Source organism: Nomascus leucogenys, chromosome 8, assembly GCF_006542625.1.
Source record: "Nomascus leucogenys isolate Asia chromosome 8, Asia_NLE_v1, whole genome shotgun sequence".
In the NCBI taxonomy this organism is placed as follows: Eukaryota; Metazoa; Chordata; class Mammalia; order Primates; family Hylobatidae; genus Nomascus; species Nomascus leucogenys.
The window spans coordinates 78420138-78444766 of NC_044388.1; the positions used below are offsets into that span (position 1 = coordinate 78420138).

General features: G+C 37.8%; 1 protein-coding gene across 10 annotated transcripts in view; it reads right to left on the bottom strand.

The window, feature by feature from the left end:
- Positions 1–11238: 11238 nt before the first annotated feature.
- The window catches only part of MELK (maternal embryonic leucine zipper kinase), a 104371-nt gene continuing 90980 nt past the window's right edge, over positions 11239–24629 (bottom strand). For 7 of the 10 annotated variants that reach the window (XM_004088779.3, XM_003263330.4, XM_030816458.1 and 4 more), the window contains 5 exons: positions 23580–23811; positions 19501–19597; positions 17764–17932; positions 13982–14085; positions 11239–11762 (listed from right to left, as the gene is read on the bottom strand). In XM_004088779.3, coding sequence (XP_004088827.1) covers positions 11585–11762; positions 13982–14085; positions 17764–17932; positions 19501–19597; positions 23580–23811 — 780 coding nt within the window. In that variant the 3' untranslated portion in view covers positions 11239–11584. The remainder of the gene's footprint in view (positions 11763–13981; positions 14086–17763; positions 17933–19500; positions 19598–23579; positions 23812–24629) is intronic. The other 3 variants (XM_003263328.4, XM_003263325.4, XM_003263324.4) reach the window with 1 other exon arrangement.

Here is a 24629-nt window from a genome sequence, read left to right on the forward strand (position 1 = left end):
CCCCAGATCTGTTGTGTAACACAAATAAACTCACAACAACAACAAAACTACTAATACCACCACCTGATATCCAGATGTCTTGATCATTTTTATCTTCGTGGTTTCTAAAAGATCATTGTATCTACTATCTTATTTGACAGGATAAATATTATTATTATTTCATTATGAAGATGAGAAAATTGATGGTTAAGAGAGAGGTAAGCTCTCCTAAAGAGATTGTAGATACCCGAGATTTTATAGATATTAAGTGGGAGTCAGAACTAGAAGCTAAGTCTTGAGACTCCTCGTGCGGTGCTTTCTGCTACTCTCTGCTAAATCTGCTCTTCAGTGCGGCTTCACTATTTGTTTGGAGAAGGGTCCCAGGATATATCTTTATTCAAATATATGTATACATATCTCAAAGTCAATGGTAATTATTAATAAATCATCAAGGCTGGACTTGGTAGCTCACACCTGTAATCCTCTTTGGAGAAGAGGGAAAGAATTGAAAAAGTATTTTTTTTTTTTCAGGAAGCTTATGGGACAACCTAAATAAATTAATTCAGATATACTTAAATTACATCATTTTTTAAGACTATCACAAAATCCCACTAGTTTGTAAAGAGATTAGTCTCACAATTATTAATAAATATTTGCATTATAAATCATCGCAAAGAATAGGATTTTTTTAAATTATATAATGCTGTAGGCCCTGTATTACATAACAACAGAAAGTTCTTTAAAATGCATGAAATTACAGAGGAACCTAGAAGTTGAAAGTCTTTTGATTATTTTCTTAGTAGACTCTATTGTTATTCAGAGGAAAACACTCTGAACTTGTTACTTTAACAAATAAGAATCACATAAGTCTCAACTGTAGTAAATACACATAATCTGGTCTGAACTGGTAAAGTTTTCCTATACTTCAACAGTTTGTGTAAGATTGCTGCTATAAAAAGGCAATGTCTTAATAAATATCATATATAATCATGCTTTCATATATGGTACAATTTCAGGAGAGAGGTAGAACTTCTATTTCTAGTATAAGAAAGAACATGGACTTTGGAGCCTGCCATACCTGGTTCCAATCCAAACCACTTATAAGTTCTTTGACCTTGAGAGTTATTACTTTACCTCCCTGAGCTTGAGCTTCCTCTTCTGTAAAAAGGGACACCATCTACCTTGCAGAGTTAACGTAAAGATTAATGAGTTAATATGTATAATATGCAGAGTTGTTATATTTACCTAAATCAGGGGTCAGCAAACTTTTTCTGTAAAGGTTCAAATAGTAAAATACTTTATACTTCGCAGGTCATCAGTCTCCATCAAAACTACTCAATTCTGCCACTGTAGCACAAAAGCAGCCACAGACAATGTGAGTATAACTATGTTCCAATAAAATGTCACAAAAAGAGGCCACAGGCTGGCCCACAGGCCAAGTCTGCCGATCCTTGATATAAATTTTTCAGCATAGTGTCTGGCACATAGTGGGTGCTCAATATATGATCGCTGCTGTGATCATCATTTTATTTCTCCCTATTACAGCCAACAAACACCCAAATAATGGATCCATTATCTTCCATATTGTTACTGGATCACAGATGCTAAGGTTAAAGGAAGCTTTTAAGACAATGGAATTTAGTTCAATACTTAAATCCCTTCTATGACAACATCCCATGAATGGTTGTCCAACGTCTGAACAACTCCAACAACAAGGAAACCACTGTATAAGCAGCCCTTTCTCTTGTCAGGTAGTTTTGAGTGTCTCTGAAAGCTTTTTAGTGTGAGCTCAGGTTCAATGTGATTCAACTTTATGAGCATCTGCTGAGCCTCTGATGTGTTCCAGACTCTACTACATGCTGGAAACACAAAGATGAGTAAGATGCAGCCTCTACCTCCAACTTCTCACTGGACTTAGTCTGTGTGATGGTTAATAACTGTCAGCTTGATTGGATTGACGGATGCAAAGTATTGATCCTGGGTGTGTCTGTGAGGGTGTTGCCAAAGGATATTAACATTTGAGACAGTGGGTTGGGAAAGGCAGACCCACACTTAATCTGGGTGGGCACCATCTAATCAGCTGCCAGCGTGGCTGGAATATAAAGCAGGCGGAAAAACATGAAAAGACTACACTGGCCTAGCCTCCCAGCGTACCTCTTTCTCCCGTGCTGGATGCTTCCTGCCCTTGAACATCAGACTCCCAAGTTCTTCAGTTTGGGGACTCAGACTGACTGTCCTTGCTCCTCAGCCTGCAGACAGCCTATTGTGGGACCTTGTGATTGTGTGAGTTAATGCTTAATAAACTCAATACTTAATTGAGTTAATTAAGTTAATAATTAATAAAGTTAATACTTAATAAACTTAAATACTTAATAAATAATAAACTTAATACTTAATAAATAGGAGATATATATATCTCTCTCCTACTAGTTCTGTCCCTCTAGAGAACCCCAATACAGCCTGCTAAAACAAGTCTCATAATCTCCCGCATGTGACATTTAGATATTTGAGGGTAATGCCCTGAGTTTTCTCAGGTTCCAAACGCTTAATTTCTTCAACTGTAAGTTCCCTTATCATCTCTTCATACTGCCTTCCTCTGGATGTAAGATTCCTAAATGCCCTACAAAGAAGCCTAGGTGTGGCTGGCCAGTGGATGATGAGGCAGACTTACAACTGTGCAGATTTAGTTTAGTGCCAGCAATCTGATCATACTTGCCTCTTAGGAACTAGCCCGGTCTCATTTGCCTAACTCATGTCTATATTCCTTTAATTTTCCAAGTGGTTCTATAGAATTAGAACTAAATGATAGGCTTTAGATGATATGGCAAACATTGATGTTTTATTTTCCTTAAAGAAAAGATTTAGGCCGGGCGTGGTGGCTCACGCCTATAATCCCAGCACTTTGGGAGGCCGAGGCAGGGACCAGCCTGGCCAACATGGTGAAATCCCGTCTCTACTAAAAAAAAAATACAAAAATTTGCCAGGCATGGTGGTGTGCGCCTGTAATCCCAGCTACTCTGGAGGCTGAGGCATGAGAATTGCTTGAATCCGGGAGGTGGGGGTTGCAGTGAGCCAAGATCGTGCCACTGCACTCCAGCCTGGGTGACAGAGACTCTGTCTAAAAAAAAGAAAAAAAAAAAAAAAAAAAAAAAAAGAAAATATTTAGCCTAACTAGCAGAGTACCTATTTTTACTTGATCCAGCCTGATGGGTAGTAAAATAGCATTTGTCAGCTGAATTGATGTGATTAACTAAAAAATGTACAGAATTGATGTGAAGACTTCTACCTATCCACTAATGAGTAACACATTCACAGCTCCAGCTCCCATCTCTCTCTTGGGTTCCAAATAAGTGATTCTTTCTGCATATCAGAAATTTCCACTTGGATGTCATATAGGTATCTCAAACTCAATGTGTACAAAAGTAAACTTAATCTCAATTCTCTAAAATAGATCCCTCTCCTGTTTTATTACTCCATCTTGGTAAATGGCTTGCCTATCCACGTGGATGTCTGAGTCAGAAAAATCAGTGCATTCTTCATTCCACCGTCTCCTTCCCCTTTGACAACTAAACACTTCCTAAAATCTTATAATTCTACCCAACTCCTGGATTTGTCTCACACATTTATCCTTTATGCATTTCATAAACTGCAGGTTGCAACTAATCAATGTGTCATAAAATAAACTGAGTAAGCTTTAATCTGCATATTTAAGAATAAAATAGACTTCTCCCTCAAACTAGGATAGAATAGTTTGTGGCAGATTAACACTCCTAAAAAGAACTAGAAAAAAAAGGACTAAAATATGTTTGTTCAAACTACTATGGAAAACAGTATGGACATTCACTGAAGAACTAAAAGTGGAACTACCTTTTGATTCGGCAATCCCACCGGGTATCTACCCAAAGGAAAAGAAGTCATATGAAAAAAACACATGCACACACATTTATAGTAGCACAATTCGCAATTGTGAAGATACGGAACCAACATAAGTGCCCATCAATCAACCAGTGGATAAAGAAAATGTGGTATATATATGCCATGGAATACTACTCAGACACAAAAAGGAATGAAATGTCTTTTGCAGCAACTTGGATGGAACTGGAGGCCATTATTCTAAATAAAGTAACTCAGGAATGGAAAACCAAATATATGTTCTCACTTATAAGTGGGAGCTAAGCTATTAAGATGCAAAAGCACCAGAATGATATGATGAACTTTGGGGACTCAGGGGGCAGGGTGGGAGGTAGGTGAGGGATAAGAGACTACACATTTGGTGCAGTATACACTGCTTGGGTAACAGGTGCACCAAAATCTCAGACATCACCACTAGAGAACACATCCATGTAACCAAAAACCACCTGTACCCCAAAAACTACTGAAATAAAAATTATTAAAGAAATAAAAAATAAAAAAATGTTTGTTCAAAAGCGTCGGGGAGCTACTGAAGCAATGAGGATTAATAGCCAAAATACTGGAGAGACCTGCAGAGAGCTGACCCCAGGCTTTATCCAGACAGAGGGGCACTGCCAAGGATCAGAGAAACAGCAGAGCTTTGTATGTTTGTACAGGGCTACAGTAACAAAACTGGAGACTTGGGGAGCCTCAAACACATAGTCAGTCTCCCCAAGACACTCTGAAGCTGTGCAAAGCTGGAAGTAAAAAATTAAGCCAAAAACTAACCAAAGCAGTTTTCCACAATCTTGTAGTGTTGAAGAAGCAAAACATATCTTTCAGGACCTGTTGGGAGCATGGATCTTGGTAAATACAGCAGGCTCTCAGTTGAAAACCCTGGTTCAACTGAAAACATCAGTTCAGTCCTGATGGAATTAATTTGATCACCCTTGACCCTCTCTGCCTGACAGAGAAACACTTAATTCTCCTTGAGGAAGGTATCATTGAAGCTTTAACAGTTTTTAATATATAGTATCTAGCATTCAATAAAAATTACTAGACATTCTAAGAAATGTGTTGAAAAACAGAGGGAAAAAATATACAATAAAAATTTACCCACAGGTGATTCTGAAACTAGAGTTTTATTAGATAAGGACATTTTTAAAATTGCTGAGATTTATGTCCAAGAAAACAAGACAAAATAAAGAGACGAAAAGATGAAAAATTGCACTGGAGAATTTAAATATGTTTAATAAAATAAAAACTTTAAAGTTAAAAATACAATAGCCACACTGACGAATCAATATAAGCCAGGTGCAGTGGTGCACACCTGCAATCCCAGCTACTTAGGAGGCTGAAGCAGGAGGATCACTTGAGCCCTGCGGCCAAAAATGGTTAACTGGATTTAACTCATTGAGCCTAGGATTAAAGACCAGCCTGGGCGACAGTGAAAATCCATCTCTTAAAAACATTTTAAAAATCAAAATGTTTACAATTTTAAAAAAGAAATAATCTTTCTCAGTGTCTAGAAAGACTCCATTAAAAAAATAAAAACAATCGATACATAAGTATGACTGCACATTAGACACAACAAGAAGACAAAGTTAATGAGCTAGAAGACATGTTAGTAAGTAAACTGAAGCACACAGAGTGGAAAACATACAAAAGGGAATAAAAGTATGTGAGACACAAGGAAAAGGTTTAACTTACATGTCAGTGGAGCCTCAAAAGGAAAGACTAGAGCAGAAGCAGTATTTGAAGAGAAAACAGTAGAGAATTTTTCAAAACTGGTAAGACATCAACATAAAGATTCAAGTCTATCAACAAACTCCAACCAGCATAAATTCCAGAAAACAAAATAAACAAAAAAAGTACATCAAAGTCAAAGTCCAAATCAAAAACAAATAAAAATAATTTTTTAAGCAGCCAGAGGAAAAGAAACATTACCTTCAAAGAAGCAACAATGAAACTGACAGCTGATTTCTCAAAAGAAATGATTGAAACCAGAACACATGCAATGACATCTTTAAAATGCTGAAAGAACAGGCAGGAAAGCAAACTTGCCCATCTGGGATTCTATTTCTAGGGGGAAAATCTTTTTAATATGAAAGTAAAATAGTCTTCAAACAAAACGAGAATTTACCACCGGCAGACCTGCACTAAAATGCATATAAAAGGGGGTTCTTTATGCAAAGTTGCAAGGCAAAAAAATGACCCAAGATAAAAACACAGAAATGCAGGAAGAAATCAAGGGCAATGAAGTGGGTAAATCTAAATGAATACTAATTGTAAAACACAGTAACTGCAATGTCTTTTGAAATTTAAAATGCAGACAACAATAATGCAAATTGCAGAAAGGAGTAATGTATTTAAACTATTGGAAAATGTTTGCTTTGTTTGGAAAATGCTATGGTAGACTATAATAAACTAACATGCATATTAAAATCTAGCATGACCACTAACAAGAGAGCAAACAAATGTATAACATTTTAATAAATGGTGAATAATAAAATAATATAAAGTATTTGAACTAAAGGAAGGCAAGGAGAGAAAGATGAGTATAAAATGGGTGGATTAAAAGAAAAACAAATAGTAAAATGGTAGCTGTAAATTCAACTATATAATTATATTAAAAGTAAATTGGTTGTAATTCACTATATGAACAAATTTAAGAGAAAACCCATGTAATCATCTTGATACAGAAAAAGGATATGACAAAATTCAGCATTCGTTCATGAACAAAAATCTAAACAAACTAGGAACAGAAGGGCTCTTCATTGAACTGATGGCAAACATCTGTGAAAAACCCAGTTAACATCATACCTAATGGTAAAAGAATTATTCTTTCCCCATAAGATCACGAACAAGGCAGGAATGTTTTCTCTCACCACTTTTATTCAACATCATACTGGAGATCTTTGCCAATGTGATATGGTAAGAATAAGAAACAAAAGGCACAAAATTTGAAAAGGAAAAAAAAATGGCTTTATTCACAAATGACATGACTATTTACACAGAAAATCCTTAAGAATCTACCAAAAAAAGCTACTAGAATTACTAGTGAGTTTAGGAAAGTTGCAAAATACAATGCCAATATATAAAACCCAGTTGTGTTTCTATAATGAACAATTAGAAATTGAAATTTAAAAAATACCAGTTCAAAGGCATCAAAAACACATGGAGGCAATGATGAGACAAATTAAAGATGACCAAATACCATGTTCATGAATCAAAAGAATCAATATTTTTCCTGACATGACCTAAAAAAAGAATCAGAAGTGGACAGATTACTTGAGGTCAGGAGTTTGAGACCAGCCTGGCCAACATGGTGAAACCCTGCCTCTACTAAAAATGCAAAAATCAGTTGAGTGTGGTGGCACGTGCCTGTAGTCCCAGCTACTCGGGAGGCTGAGGAAGGAGAATCACTTGAACCCAGGATGTGAAGGTTGCAGTGAGCTGAGATCGCACCACTGAACTGCAGCCTGGGCAACAGAAGGAGAATCCATTTCAAAAAGAAAACAAAACAAACAAAAAAAACCCTCATATGTGCTAGTAACTGTTGGTAGTTCCCTCTACAAACACACTGACCACAGGATCCATTAATTCCATTCCTGGATATTTACCTAAGTGAAATGAAAACACATGGCCGGGCGCAGTGGCTCACGCCTGTAATCCCAGCACTTTGGGAGGCCGAGGCGGGTGGATCATGAGGTCAGGAGATCGAGACCATCCTGGCTAACACAGTGAAACCCCATCTCTATTAAAAATACAAAAAAATTAGCTGGGCATGGTGGCAGGCGCCTGTAGTCCCAGCTACTTGGGAGGCTGAGGCAGGAGAATGGCGTGAACCCAGGAGGTGGAGCATGCAGTGAGCCAAGATCGCGCCACTGCACTCCAGTCTGGGCAACAGAGCAAGACTCCATCTCAAAAAAAAAAAAAAAAAAATGAAAACACATGCATACATCAAAACCTGCACACGGATGATTACAGCAGCATAAAAGCTCAAAAGTAAAAACTCAAAAGTCCTTCAATTGGTGAATAAACACACTTTGGTATATCCAATTGACTACTGTCAACAATATTATTCAAACTATTATTCAACAATAAAAAATGAGCTACTAATATAGACAACCACATGGATAAGTCTCAAAATCATCATGCTAAATGAAAAGAAGTTATACCCAAGTCCCATGTAGTAAATGATTCCACTTATATACTACTCTGGAAAAAAAACTATAGAGATGGAAGTCCTATCAGTGATTGCAAGGGCCTGGGATAAGGAAGGATTGCCTATAATATAAAAGAGCAAGATGAAACTTTTTAGGGTGATGGAAACATTCTAATCTCAACTATGGTGGTAGTTACACAACTACATATATTCATCAAAACTCATCAAAGTGTACACCTAAAAAGGGTAAATTCCACCATATGTAAATTATATCTCAATAAACCTGATCCCCCAAAAGGATTTTAATTTAAAAGTAAATGTGCTAAAGAACTCTAATTTAAAGATTACAATTGTCAGACTAGATATTTATAAGAGAAAATAGAGTATGTTGTCACTTACAGTAAGGCTAAGCAGTGCTTCATATATGTTTATATGTGATGGATCCCAAAGTCATTAGGGAAACGTAAATTAAAAGCAAATGAGATAGATACTACTAATGCACTACAAGTGCTTCCATCATGTGTACTTGTTTCTTGCTGTGGCTAGTGGTCAAAAACTTTCGAGAATCATTGTTTCAAACCACGCCACTTCCCATAGGGATAGAAGATTAATCATACCTCTATATTTTATAAAAATAGGTAAATTGGACTTCAGAAAATTAAAAACTTTTGTTCTTCAAAATACACTATCAAGAAAGTTAAGAAGCCCACAGAATGGAAAAAACATTTGCATATCATATATTATATATATTATCATATAGCTGGTAACAGACATATCTAGAATATATAAAGAACTCTTACAATTCAACAATAAAAACATAACCCAACTTAAAATGTGCAAAGGATCTGAATAGACATTTCTGCAAGAAAGATATACAAATGGCCAAAAGCATATTAAAAACTGCTCTATATCATTAATCATTAGGGAAAAGACAATCAAAACCACAATGCCATACCACTTCACACCCACTAGGATGACTAAAATTAAAAACACAGATAACAAGTGTTTGACAGAATGCGGAAAAGTTAGAACCCTCGTACATCACTGGCAGGATCATAAAATGGTGCAGTGGCTTTGGAAAAACAGTTTGATAGTTCCTCAAAATGTTAAATGACCCAGCAATTCTGCTCCTAGGTATATATACAAGAGAAATGAAAACATGTCCACACAAAACTGGTATATAAGCATTCACAGCAGCATTCATAATAGCCAAGTGGAAACAATCCAAATGTCTATCAAGTGATAAATAAAATGTGACATATCCATACAATGGAATATTATTCAGTTATAAAATGGAGTACTGATATATGCTACATTATAAATCTTGAAAATGTTATGCTAAGTAAAAATAACTAAACCCCAAAGGTCTTATATTGTATGATTCCATTTATATGACATGCTCACACCAGTCAAATTCAAAGAAACAGAAAGTAGGTAAGTGGTGGCCAGGGGCTGGGGGGTGGGGTATGGGGAGTGACCACTAACAGGTATGGGGCTTTTTTGACATGATAAAAATGTTCTAAAATTACATTGTGGTGATGGTTGCACAACTATGAATACACTTTTATTTATTTTTTTTGAGATGGAGTTTCACTCTGTCACCCAGGCTGGAATGCAGTGGCACAATCTCGGTTCACTGCAACCTCCACCTCTCAGGTTCAAGTGATTCTCCTGTCTCTGCCTCCCAAGTAGGTGGGATTACAGCCACATGCCACCACACCCAGCTACTTTTTTGTGTTCTTTGTAGAGACGGGGTTTCACCATGTTGGCCAGGCTGGTCTCAAACTCCTGACCTCAGGTGATCCACCCACCTCGGCCTCTCAAAGTGCTGAGATTACAGGGATAAGCCATGGCACCCGACCTGAATATACTCTTAAAACCCCACTGAATTGTACACACTTTAAAGGGGTAAATCTTATGATATATGAATTACATCGTAATAAAGCTGTTGTTAAAAAATTAAAAACCCTTTGACAGCTCTCCTTTGCCAAAACACTTATTTTAATGGGGCATTCAAGTACTTTCACGACTTATTTCCATCTAAACTTTCAATCCTCATCTACTGTTATTTCCCGCTTCCACTATCTTCTGCTTCTACCCCAAACACATAATGACATTTTATAATTCCCTGTCTTTGCACATATTGTTCTCTCAAAAATGTCATGTCCCAAGTTGGGGTGGTGGCTCATGCCTGTAATCCCAGCACTCTGGAGGGCTGAAGTGGGAGGACTGCTTGAGATCAAGAGTTTTGAGATCAGCCTGGGCAGCACAGTGAGACCTTGTCTGTACAAAAAGTAAAAAAATGTGCTGGGTGTGGTGGTGCACGCTTGTAGTACCAGCTACTTGGGAGGCTGAACCGGGAAGACTGCTTGAGCCCAGGAGGTCGAGGCTGCAGTGAGCTGAGATCACGCTACTGCACTCCAGCCTGGGTGACAGAGTGAGACTGAGTCTCAAAAAAAAAAAAAAAAAAAAAAGAAAAAAAAAAGTCATACTCCTCACTCTTCTCTTTCTGAACTCCTATATATCCTTCAATGACAAATGCTGTTTCTTCCAAGAATTCGTTTCTAATTCCATGCAAAGTGGGTGGGTCCTGCTATGCTACAAATACATCTAGTAAATCCTTGGCTTTACTAGACAGTAGCAGCTTCAGCCTGAGGACCTAATGCTTGTAAGCACTTAGTAAACATTTATTGAATAAATGAATGACAAAACATTCCCTCCACTACCGACCAGAAGGAGTGCTATTTTTTCTCCAACTAGTTTAATTGGTGAAATCCATACCAATATAACTTGAGTTCTAGCCTTTGGAGACCAATAAAATGAAATAAAAATACAAATTTGGGGCCAACATTGAGACTTAGGGAAATTACCATAAAGTAACATTTCAGGGGGGGTTCATAGTTCTGATACTTATCATTTTTTGACCAAACATACTTACTGAAGTCAACACTCTTTTATTCAACATATTAAATGTGTTGTTTAACTCTGGTAACCACAGCTGTGACTTAGTTAACGATCTCAATAAATCCTACTTAAATCAGAGACAGGAAAAAATTATGCAAATGAATTCTTATCTGTTTTTCTGCCCAAGGCATATTTGATAACAGATAAAACATACTCCAAATAGTCTCTACTTAATAGTCAGGAAGCCATTTGAGGTTTTATTTGGATAAAAATCAAATACAAAGAAGAGAAGCCTGCTATATTCACAAATGGTTTTATTTCAGAAAGAAATTACACATTAAAGAGACATAGTTAAGAGCTTACATTCACATATGGAAGTGAATCTAAGAAAGTCAACAATTATTAATATACAAAACCACATGATTAAAAAAGACAGTAACAGATAATGACAGATGGGCTTGACTTAGATTCATCCACAAAATAATGTCTTTTGTTTAAAAACAAAGAGATATTGGTCTTAAGATAGCTCTTTAGAAACAAGTTGGTAGTTCCAATGAACTTTAAAATCAAAGCGATCATGACAGTCTTTATGTAGGCTGTATCACACCCACACTCATCCGGCAGAATGGAACAATCCATCAATTATACCTTGCAGCTAGATAGGATGTCTTCCACTAATCTTTTGTAAACCCAGGCATCGCCCTTAAGCCGCTGCCTCCTGATACCCACCACATCCGGTTTTTGAAGCTGGCACACTTCTAGTTCAAATTGCATTGTCACTTTCCCAAAATCTGACTGTGTTTGACACTTCAGTGTATAACTGTGAAAAACAAGATAAGAAGCTAGTTAGTAGGAGAACCATATTCTGTATAAGAGTTTTCTAAGCCTCTAGGAGGCCAGTGGAGGAAATGAACCATTATTTCATATTAAGCAATGTATTACTGTTTACAGTTTCCAAATGACCTAGCTATGCTTTAGTAATGGAGTATGACTGGTGTTTTCCCAGAAACTGAACTAGGATCCTAAGAATCAGCATGAAAAGGCTTTATTAGAAGTCTCCCTTGCTCCAAAGAAAAGCCCGTTTCATAGCTATACATGCCATTCATGCTCAAGAAATGTGGCATTCTTTATGCAATCCTTTCAACAGTGTAATCCGCAAACATTGGGCATTTCCACAACATTCACAACAAAGGAAAGCACAAGAAAGATAATATTTCATGTGTGTGAGCCTTGTCAGAAACTTCTGTCTTTCATATAAATAAAGCTGAAGGCAGTAACCTGTCAGAAAGGCACATGTGTTTTTGAGGTTTTTCTAATTAGTAATAAGAGATAACCTCTTATGATGATCATCACATCACTTTATGGCAGAAAGAAAAGCAGAAGAAAAAGCCCAAGGAAATGGTATATTCCCATAACTGAAACATATGGCATTTATAGCTAGAACTGCTGCATTATCTACTCTGAGAATGGAAAGGCCCAGTCAAAATGAAGCCTGAAACTCATCTTAAGACATATGTATGATCCTGAAAAGCTGTATAAATTTAATACACGTAATAATTTTTAATTAGTTTACATTCTATTTTAGAGTTTTGTTTGTCTTACCAATCTTCAATAAATAGGACTGATTTTAAGTTTCAATTCCCTAAATACTTAAGGGTTCCTGATTAGGTGCTGTTCCACAAATGTGTGGAGAAGTTACATTGTTTCTGTTATGTACTTTTTTCTGTTTCATACTGTTATCTACCAAAATACTCTTTTTCTTACTAACTTAGTCATGTGTTTTGGGAAAGAGGCTTGATCTCTCAAAAATAAGCACTCAACATCAGAAATGCCAAAAGGAGCACCCTGCAGTCAAGATTCTTGACAGGAAGATGAGGCATAGAACAATTTAGTCACAAGTTAGATAATAGATCATTGAGAGGCCTGTGACAGAGATATGCCCAGAGGCTCATAAGCCCCAAGCATGAAAAAGAGATCAGAGTGGGAGAGATGTGTTCTGATGAAGCCTGAGAGGAACGCCAGGGTTCACAGAAGGAATGCTTGCCAACATTTACAGGTAACTAAAAACTAAAATTATATCTGCACAAGATTGTTTCTTCAAATCTTACTCTATATTGACTATTCTATTTACATGTTTAAATCCATGCATGTCTCTTCTGGTTGCTTTAATAAAGAAATTTTAAAGGGAAATAATTGAATGGAAATGCTTAGAAATATGGCCATCTTGGGTAACCAGAAGAGACCTGGCTATTGAGACCAGGAGATCATAACCAAGGAGCCTTTGATGGCAGTTCCTTCAGCAGCGGGAGAGAGGTAAGGTGAAAAAACTTCCTAAGGCACTGAAAACCCAGGCCTGTAAAATAGTCAGTCATGAAGAGAAGGATTCTGTATAAATCCCTGATTTATTTGAAATGTCTCACAAATTTAGATTATAATTTATAAATATTATTGCAAAGCAGAAAATCAAAGGAAAATAGAGGATCTACAAGAAAGCCAGAAGAATTCTGAATTTTCCTATTTTGAAATAAAGTGGGACAATATCTGTGCTTCTAAAACTTTTATAGCTTGAACCAAACAAAAGAGAATAAATTATAAGCAATAACACTACCTTAAAAGCTTTTGGGAATGAGGTGGGAGAAATACATTTTTCCTAAAGCACAGGGGTGAGGAGATCAACTCCTATTTTCTCTTTTTTTTGAGACAGAGTCTCACTCTGTTACCCACGCTGGAGTGCAGTGGTATGATCTCAGCTCATTGCAGCCTCCACCTGGGTTCAAGTGATTCTCATGCCTCAGCCTCCCACACAGCTGGAACTACAGGCATGCACCACCATGCCCAGCTAATTGTATTTTCAGTAGAGACGGGGTTTCTCCATGTTGGCCAGGCTGAACTTGAACTCTTGGCCTCAAGTGATCTGCCCACCTCAGCCTCCCAAAGTGCTGGGATTACAGGCGTGAGCCACCGCGCCCAACCAACCCCTATTTTCTCAAAGTCCAAAAGATATTAAAAAACGCAACAGCTTGTAAATGTGCTTCTTACCCCTTTTGTACAAAGTCAACATGCTTCTTTGGAAGAATAGACATTATTTCATTCAACAGTTGATCTGGATTCACTAATCTAGTTGTAGTCACATTATAGTGAAGCTTAAAAAAGAAGAAGAAGAGATGAGAAGTAAATTTTTACATCAACACAAAGACCACCACACCAGATCAAGAGTTCCAAAACTCCTCAATATAGTACAGTTTCAAATGAAACTATTTCCTAAAAAATATCTAAGGAATTTACAGTCAACTCTTAGTGAGTTAATGGCACACTGGGAGAGCTTGGAGAAATTATGGTTATTAGTAACCACACCCATAGCTTCCTTTTCATACTTTCATTTTCCTCTCCTACCAATCCTTTTAAAGAAATAAATATTAAAGAGCACCCATCTAACTGTTTGAGCTTTGCCTGTTTTCCCCTTCCCACACTATCTTAAGAGACATTAACAGTCCTGAAATGTATACCACGGAAAGATAAACAAACACCATACAAAGTTTGCTTTGTACCTAGTTGGATATGTTTCCTTAATTCTTTCTGGATTATTTAAAGAATATTATAGAATTCCAGGAGCTGGTTTTATCACAGTTCTATGAGGAAATAAATGTAACAGGTATTCCTTTAAAAAAGTGATGTCATATTATTTTTTCTCATTGACTGAGAGCCTAATTCTCAGAGAGAATTTCATTCCTAATTGATATTTATCCTTCATTCATTCAACAACTATTTTTTGAATGTTTACTATGTGGTAGCACTGTTTTAGTGGGTCCTGGACATACAAAAATCCCTCCCTTCCTGGTAAGTACCTTTACTGTCAAACAAAACCGTAGTTTCTATATCTTTCAGGTTTGAGTTCATTGTATAAATAACAAAATGCCTAGGAAGAAAAGTATCCAACTATCTTACTTTTCAAAATAAGAACCTATGGCCCAAAGAAGAGATATAAATTTCTTAAGGTAGTGCTTCTCATACTGTGATACAAGATAGACAAGGTAATTCTGGGTGGCACATGGATAAATATTTTTAAATATGTATTTGTTCCCATCTGATTTCGAAAACATAATTAACAAAAAAAAAACTCTAATGATATATAAGTTTCCTTTTAAATAAATTTGAGTTTTAAAAAATTATCTTGATTGTGGTAATGGTTTCACAGATGTTATATATAATGCCAAAGCATATTAATTGTACTTTAAAATATGCACAGTTGGCCAGGTGTAGTGGCTCATGACTGTAATCCCAGCACTTTGGGAAGCCAAGGCAGGAGGATTACTTGAGCTCAGGAGTTCAAGACCAGCCTGGGTAACATAGTGAGACCTTGTCTCTGCAAAAAAAATTAAGAATTAGCCAAGTGTGGTAGCATGCGTCCCAGCTACTCAGGAAGCTGAGGCAGGAGGATAACTTGAGCCCAGAAGGTCAAGGCTGCAGTGAGCTTTGATCATGCCATTGTACCGCAGCCTAGGCAGCAGAGCAAGACTCTGCCTCAAAAAATTAACAACAAATAAAATAAAATATGTGCAAGTTTATTATATGTCAGTTATATCTCTATAAATCTATTTGTTAAAGGAGAGTCAACATAACAAAAATACCAGAAAAATAATAGTGCACCCAATACACCCATAGAGCAAATGTCATGAAACTGAGTGTTAATGAAGGGACCCTCTCTTTCGTGGTTCCTGATCCAGCACTCTTTTCACCAAACTAAACTGGCTCTGTTAAGATGATATTAATAATAAACTGAACACCTTCAAATCACAATATAAATTACTGCTTTGGTAAAATAAAGAATGAATCCTAATTTATCTACTTAAATTTTGGATTTTTTATAGACTGCTTCCTATAAGAGGACACAACTACATATGATTTGCTATCTTAAAAAACTAAGGTATTATTTCTACTATCCTTGCAACTCTTCTGATAAGTGTATAGTTTTTAGTACAGTATTTGAAGTTGGTGAAAAAAAATAAGGTTAATTTCCCAAAGAAAGTCCTTCAGTTTTGCAAAAACTTAAAAGCATTAAAAAGTGTTAATGATCTAAAGTTAAAGTTTTCGATCTTAGGACTGTGCTAATTAGGACCATGGGTCTATACACAGGTGGTAAAATGCTCAACACTGATAGTAATCCTTGACATTGGAAACACCACCTTATACTAATAAAGCATTTAATATGCCATGTAGCATCCCATATGTAGAGTCTTGTTTCTACGTCTCAGCCCTGTGAGGTTGCCAGGGTAGGCATTATTTCCAGATTTTACAAATGAAGAAACTGAGGAGATCAGGGATAAAATGATTTATCAAAGCTATACAGTACAAAGCTGGAGCCAGAACCCAGGTCTTCTCATTCCCAATCCTGTGGTTTTTCTCCTACATTCTGGAAGTACTGGAGAACTACCTAGAAAGCCAACTAACACCACAGTAGTTTCTATTGAAAAATGCATTCAGGTTCCAAAATATTTACATAAGTGACCATTTTTAGAACATTATCCGTTAGTGTTTGGTAACTGCTTAGCTTCTCAATAATGTATATATATGTGGTTGAACTAGTTTCCTTAATTTTATTTAACATTTTTCAGTGCAGTAGTACTATGGCTTTTTTAAATCTCAGTGTCAGTGCTTGAAATACTTAACTATCTCCAACCAGAGAAATTTCAGAACAAAAGGATAAAATATGCCTAATAAACAGCCACATGTAACGTAAACGTCTCAGCACACTACATAAGTTCAAGGCAATGACTGCTAGTGGGTAAGTCCTATCTTCTTCCACTTTAAGACAGAACATAAATGAGATCTCAGAACATTCTCCTCTAAAACACCCTTCTGCCCAAAAGCTCAGCATTTTACTTCTTTCAAACCGCCCAGATTTGCTCATTACGAGTCTCAGTGCAAAAACTAAACACAGACCCAGTCCCCAAATGATGGACACACTACCATCTTCTCCCCGGCTTGGGCTCACACCTCTTGGAATGTGTTTTTACTATAGCACTGAGCCCAGTGTTTCAGAACAACATCCCAGCCTGTTTTCACAGCCAGCCTAAGAGTTCCTCAAGGACACGGGCTGTGTCTCATTCGTCCCTTTACCTCTTAATTACTCCCCTTCCACCAAACAAACATGTATTCATTAGATGTTTGAATGAATGCTCAGAGAGAATCCAAGAGAATAAAAAGTACTTTATATCAACTAACAGCTTATTTTTCCTTTCCTTCCTTGACTAAATATATTGTCCACACCAGTGACACATTAACCCTTTTAAAGCATACTGGGTCTATTAAATAAAATCCACACCTTCTTAGCCAGGCCTTGAGGCCCTTCCGGCCTACCTTCCCCGCTTGCCACTCACTATTTTCCTGACACACACCACACTCAAAGTTCCAATTATCTTCCCATGCATTCAAATATTTCATGAGGGCCTACAAAGTATCCATGAATCAGGGACACAACTGAGCTCAATTCCCCCTCCTTAAGGCAGCTCTCAGCTCTCCATCTGTGCCCCCTGCTTCCTCACCTCCATGTTGCCCCTGTGACTAATCCCTCCACCTGTTCTTGAATATTTGAATGATAGCTGTTTGCTCCTTGAAGGGAGTGACTGTATCTATTTACTGACTGCACAGTAACATGCAGATTTTAGTTGCTCAAAAAACATATATTAACTAAGTGAATAAATACTCAAATAAAAAATACCAATCAATTCATTAGTAAGGTACTGAATGTACCTTAAAAAAAAAAAAGGCAGTCCATTAGCAGTCAGCTTCTGCTCCATATGAAAGAATTCCAGCCTGCTTACCTTTAGTCTTCTGGGCCCGTCTCTGGCAGAGCCCTTCCTTTTGCTCCTGGTGAGTACAGTGATAACCTTATCCAATCCCCTTTCAAGGCTCCCAAACACTTTGGCTCCCTTTCTTTTTGGAGTCTCCTCCATATGTGCTTGGTTGAGATCCAGTTCCACTGAGCGGCACCTGAAACAAAACATAAAACAAGGCACAAGTAGAGTTGGGCCTCCGGCCTGTGGGGTCCACAAGGGCGAACTTTTGTCCGTTCATATACATTAGGGTGCCTCATTCAGGTATGCCAGGGCCAGATCACCTCTCTCCTCCTCAGGAAGCACCAAAGCCATCTCCTCCTGGACAGGAGCTGTCACACTTCCACCAGTCAACTGCCACTCAGCAAAACTATTTATCCCCTTCCTTTTTTCATATTTATAGAGAAGTTCAAAGAAGAGTACAATGAACACCGGTATATCCTCCTAGATTCAACAGTTGTTCATATTTTGCCACATTTGCTTTCTATATGGATATAGACAATATATTCATGTACATATGTATATAGATATATACTGATATATATACATCGATGTATATATCGATATATACACATAAATTTAATGTATGTAGATAATACATTAAATTTACTTATTTGCTAAGCCATCTGAAAGTAACTCATCTGAACATATCATGACACTTTACTCTGAAACACTTCAGTATACATCTCCAATGAATAAGGATGTTGTCTTCCATAAAGACAATACCATAAAGTGTGCTGAGAAGTTTACGTTACATATGGCTGTTTATTAGGCATATTTTATCCTTTTGTTCTGAAATTTCTCTGGTTGGAGATAGTTAAGTATTTCAAGCACTGACACTGAGATTTAAAAAAAACCATGGTACCGTTGCACTGAAAAATGTTAAATAAAATTAAGGAAACTAGTTCAACCACATATATATACATTATTGAGAAGCTAAGCAGTTACCAAATACTAATGGATAACGTTCTAAAAATGGTCACTTATGTAAATATTTTGGAACCTGAATGCATTTTTCAATAGAAATTACTGTGGTGTTAGTTGGCTTTCTAGGTAGTTCTCCAGTACTTCCAGAATGTGGGAGAAAAACCGTAAGATTAGGAATGAGAAGACCTGGGTTCTGGCTCCAGCTTTGTACTGTATAGCTTTGATAAATCATTTTATTCCTGATCTCCTCAGTTTCTTCATCAATAATTTAATAATAATTCCATAATATCATCTAATACCCTGTTCACATTCTAATTCTCCCAATTGTCTTGAAAATAGACAATGCATTTAAGAAATTGCTACAAAAGAATAGCAACTTGAAGGGCTACCTATGCTGCAGAACTTTTCATACAGAGGATTTTCTTTGAAACAACCGTATCTTTACGATTTGGGAGGACTACAATCTGTTCGAGGATATCTGTATTTTACTGGCAGAAGAGAAGGGTAAGATGGGCCTCAGAGAGGTAACTAGTTGGCTGGGGTGAGGACCACTGTCTTCCCAGCCTGTTGTACTTAAGGTGCCGTCCTACTGCTGATCAGTTTCATGATTCTACCCCATGAGGAAGGCAGTGGCTATAGGTCCAGGAATGGCCACAGGTCATCCACATATAAACAGATATTCCTACTCTCCAACAGAATCTATGTGATGATTTACCTTAATCAGGTCTATTAATACATTAAAAAGGAAATCTGGTTACATATACTAAAGATTAGAGTCTAAAAAAACCAAACACTTACCGCCTCTCAGGGCTAATAACACCTGTCATTAACTTGTCTGTTCCTGTTGAATTTACTGGTATTTTAATTGGAGTTTCTTTCAGGCACTGGTTTCTAGCTATTAGAAACAGAACAAACACAATCCACATGCAGCACATACTATGGTTCTGAAATTTCTATTAATAATAACGCATGTATCACATTATTCATTGACTCAGAAATAGTATCACTTGACCTGTGATGTCAAAGACTCTAATTCTTTCAAGAAATCTTTTCATGTGATTTATAATAAAAACAAAATCATTTTGCCTTTTATGTGTGGCTCTTCTTTTTTTTCTTCACTGCAAATTGAGGCCATGCTTTTAATTTTATTATAAACATCATATGATAAATCTAAACAGATCATATAAATACAAATCTCATAATTACTGATTCTTTTTCTAAAAATAAAAGTCAATCTGTATTTATACAAGGGCCCAATTTATGCTTTTAATTGATCTAGTATTAAAAGGTGTTAATTCAATTCATAGCCCGATTCAACTCATGTTAGGCAAAAAGAACAGACCCTCGTGAAAGCTTGACATAAGTTATTAAAGAGATGTAAGCTTTGGCCAGGCACAGTGGCTCACGCCTGTAATCCCAGCACTTTGGGAGGCCGAGGAGGGCGGATCATGAGGTCAGGGGTTCGAGACCAACCTGGCCAACATGATCAAACCCCATCTCTACTAAAGATACAAAAAAATTAGCCAGGCGTGGTGGCGCACGCCTGTAAGCCCAGCCACTTGAGAGGCTGAGGCAGAAGAATCCCTTGAACCCAGTAGGCAGATGTTGCAGTGAGCCGAAATCGCGCCATTGCACTCCTGCCTGGGAGACAGAGCGAGACTTCATCTCAAAAAAAAAAAGAGATGATGTAAGCTTTGATTATTTTTTAAATTATCTGTTCCAGAATTTTGTGTTTTATTCTAAGTAGGGTATTTGCATTCCAGATAGTTTATGACAAATTTGTACTAACAAATCTGGTTATACTGATTAGCTCATGATCTAAAAGTTTTATACCCTCTAGAGATAATATTCACACTATAAAAACAAAGATATAATATCAAAATTTTTAAAAGAGATTAGGGGCTTGGTTTTGTTTATGACTATTTGGCTATATTCTCACTTTCCACAAGAACAAGAAAAGAAGAGCAATCAGAAATATTTATAAAAACAGTTTTCATCTTTGTATACAGACAGTATCTATCACCATACAGAACTGCCCTTCAACAAACTGCCAATGCCTGCATTGTGTAGGAGTGACAAAAATGAAATTAATGTTTATGTCAAAAATAACTCACAATGAAAGTAAAATGCAGGGCTGGGCATGGTGGGCTCACCCTCCGTAATCCCAGCACTTTGGGAGGCCGAGGTGGGTGGATCACCTGAGGTCAAGAGTTTGAGAGCAGCCTGCCCAACATGTTGAAACCCCATCTCTACTAAAAATACAAAAAATTAGCCGGGCACGGTGGTGCGCATCTGTAATCCCAGCTACTCAGGAGGCTGAGGCAGGAGAATCGCTTGAACCTGGGAGGCGAAGGTTGCAGTGAGCCAAGATCACGCCACTGCACTCCAGCCTGGGCAACAAGAGCAAAACTCTGTCTCAAAAAAAAGAAGAGAAGGAAGGGAGGGCAGGGCAGGCAGGGCAGGGCAGGCAGGGAGGGCAGGGCGAGGGAGGGCCGAGGCGGGCGGGGGGGGGGGGAGGGGGAGGGGAGGGGGAGGGGGAGGGAGGGGGAGGGGAGGGGGAGGGGAGGGGGAGGGGGAGGGGGAGGGGGAGGGGAGGGGAGGGGGAGGGGAGGGGAGGGGAGGGGAGGGGAGGGGAGGGGAGGGGAGGGGAGGGAGGGGAGGGGAAGGAGGGAAGGGAAGGGAAGGGAAGGGAAGGGAAGGGAAGGGAAGGGAAGGAAGGGAAGGAAGGGAAGGGAAGGGAAGGGAAAAGAGAAGAGAAAAAAAGAAAAGAAAGAAAAATGCAAAGTGCCAGTGGAAGCTAGCAATCATGGCTTCAGCCACTTGCTTCCTTAAGTGGCTCTTGTGTTTAAAAAGAAACAACCAATAATAGTTTTGACTAACACAATCTTTCTCATCAGGACAACATATGTCAACTGATAATATTTCAGATTATAAAATAAATTCCAAACTACCCACATTGCAAAACCTTCAGAGTTACACAAAAAGTAAAAAATGTCAATAATGGAAGGGATTATGGCATTAAAATTTTTTTTTAAATAAAAAAGCCCTAGGCCAGGCACAATGGCTCATGCCTATAATCCCAGAAATTTGGGAGGCTGAAGAGGGCAGATCACCTGAGGTCAGGAGTTTGAGACCAGCCTGACCAATATGGTGAAACCCTGTCTTCACTAAAAATACGAAAATTAGCTGAGCGTGGTAGCAGGCGCCTGTAATCCCAGCTACTAGGGAGGCTGAGGCAGGAGAATCGCTTGAACCCAGGAGGCGGAGGTTGCAGTGAGCCGAGATCGCGCCACTGCACTCCAGCCTGGCACTGTCTCAAAGAAATTTAAAAAATAAAAAGAAAAAAAGGGAAAAAAAAAAAATCCTTGAATGAGCTAAGGTGAGCTGAGGACCATTTTATCTCCCTGCCCAATCTCATGATTCACAAAGGGTACTATATTTACAGTAAGAGAAATAACAGAACAGAAAGAGACCCTTTCATTGGGAAAGAATGCAATAGCAGCTACCATTGCAGGGTAGAGGCTGTCTCATTGAATTCTAATAACAACCACAGGCAGCGCCACCGCACCCCCCCAACACACACACCATCTCACACACACACACACAAACACACATCATCAGGACACCAAACTGGCCTCACATTTTGGCGGAAAGTGTTATTTGAGTTGATGAAATGGAAAATGTCATTAACATAAAAATGGGACTTCTAGCAAATATTCTGGCAAAGTCTTCCATAATATCTTTATAGATAAGAAGTTAACCCCTCAAACTGGCTATGAGCTCCATTAGTACACTAGAAGCACAATGGTAGGATGTGGTTTCACAGCAGTTCACATGGCAATGCTCCAGAGTTTAGGTTTGTTAGAATCTTAAAAATAGAGAAGGTCACAATTGGTGGGGGGGAAAAGGCTAACAAAGTTTAGGTAACATTTTTTAAAGTGACATAAACAGGATCACTGTAAATAAAATTCCTCTGGGCTCTAATTTATTACTTCATTACATAAATATGGCCCCTATTATGTACTAGGCATCAGGTCTAGTACTATGTACTATGTACCAGACAGGTATGGCCCCTACTACAGACCATGCCATGCTGCAATAAACAAGGCAGAGAGTCTCTACTGTCATGACACTTACCACTCTATCCTAGTGAGACCTAGTCTAGAAAACTCAGTTTAGTTCTAGGCACTGTATTCTAAGAGGCAGACTGATCAAATAGAATGTGTCCAGATGAGGCCAGCAACCAAAACAGTGAAGTATCATAAAGGAAATGGTTTAAATAACTGGTGATGACTAAATTGAAGAGGAAACCAAGGGAAATGAGGGAGTTGTGATAACTAGACAAAGACAGGTATCTGGAAGGGCATCATGGATTCACCCTGTCTGCTGAGGACAGGCAGTAACACCACAGGGCAGAACAGGACCAGACACCAGAACTGGAGATCCAGATAAGTAAAGGCTCAGCGGAGGCATCAGCTTGAGTCATAAGTCGGGGTAAATGGGCATGCAAGGTCTAAACCTGGGTATATGACCTTGGGCAAATCACTTCACTCCTTCTGAGTCTCAGGTTTCTTAGCTGTGAAAAAGGGAGTTGGATTAAATGAGCTCTAACTTGCCTTTCAGCTTTGATATCCTACGATGCTATGATTCAATTTTATAAACGTGAAAAAGAGGAAAAACTTGGTATCATTTGAGAAGAAATTGAAATTGACAAATATGCTTTCATTTCAGCTAATGCAAATGACATGATAAAAAAACAGCTTCACTTCTCCTAGAAATTCCTGAAAGCTATGCTAGTCATTTCTGACCTGCTATATGTTTACTTAACATGGTAAGAAAAATGAAACTTCTTACTGCTTAATTCACTTGGCAAATACCTTTTGAGGGTGTAGTGTAACGATTTGGCGTAGTGAGTATTTCTCTCTTATGCTGGTTCTTATTAACTGGAGTCTTTGGCTCAGGAAACATAAAGTACTCTTCATTCTTTACAGCAGACTTAGGAGTATATATATTTTCTTTGTTCTTTAATTTATTTGCAGGTGTTCTGCATAAGGCTGGAGTTAATGATTTAGATTCCACCCCATTTGATTCTGTCCAGTACTTGGTAAACTGGAAAAAAAAAGTTACTAGATAAAGCACACTGAAGAAGAAAAGTCAATTTCTTTACAACATTCCTTAATCATTTGCAAACTACCTTGTACTATTTTTATTAAAATGAATTATCAAAAGAATATTATTGACAATATTAGGAAATTTGAAAATATATAGTTTTCTTTAATACATGTAGATCACTTTAGTCTGTTCTATTGACAGTAATTTTCAACATGATATAGGCTGAGTGTATACACATACCCAGATCCTAGGCAATATTGTGAATGGCCACAAATCAATCGCTAAGAAATGCTTTCCATACCTAGATAGTCACGGCTTGCGTCTGATATGTACCAAAAAAAAAAGTTTAGTCAGCAATTAGGGCCGAAAAAACATGTTAAACTACTCTAACAGAAATGTTGGATAAAAAATACTTTTTAATCCTTTTAAATTTATGGTTGAGCTTGCAAGAGAGAAAGGAAAATCCTGAGAGGCCAAACTAAAAACATGAGAATGAATCCAAAGGAGTAACCAAGGCTGAAACTCTCTGCTGCCCTAAGGGCATCTATCTTCTGCCTCTGATAACCTATAGCATGTGTTTCTACAGCCACAGAAGCCTTGGGCCTCTACAAGGTGGTGAGTTAGATCCAAAGCTCCCGTATAAAGCCAGGAAGGGCTATAACTAAAATGAAAGGCTGAGTTAAATATAAATCTGCTCTTCCAAGGGAATAGGCAAGAAAAAGGGTGTCTTGGTCTTGGTTCTGAGGGAGGAGAAAAATGAAGTTTCTTTTAATAATTTGTAAGTAAACACAGGCCAGTCTTCAGATAAAGGTCCA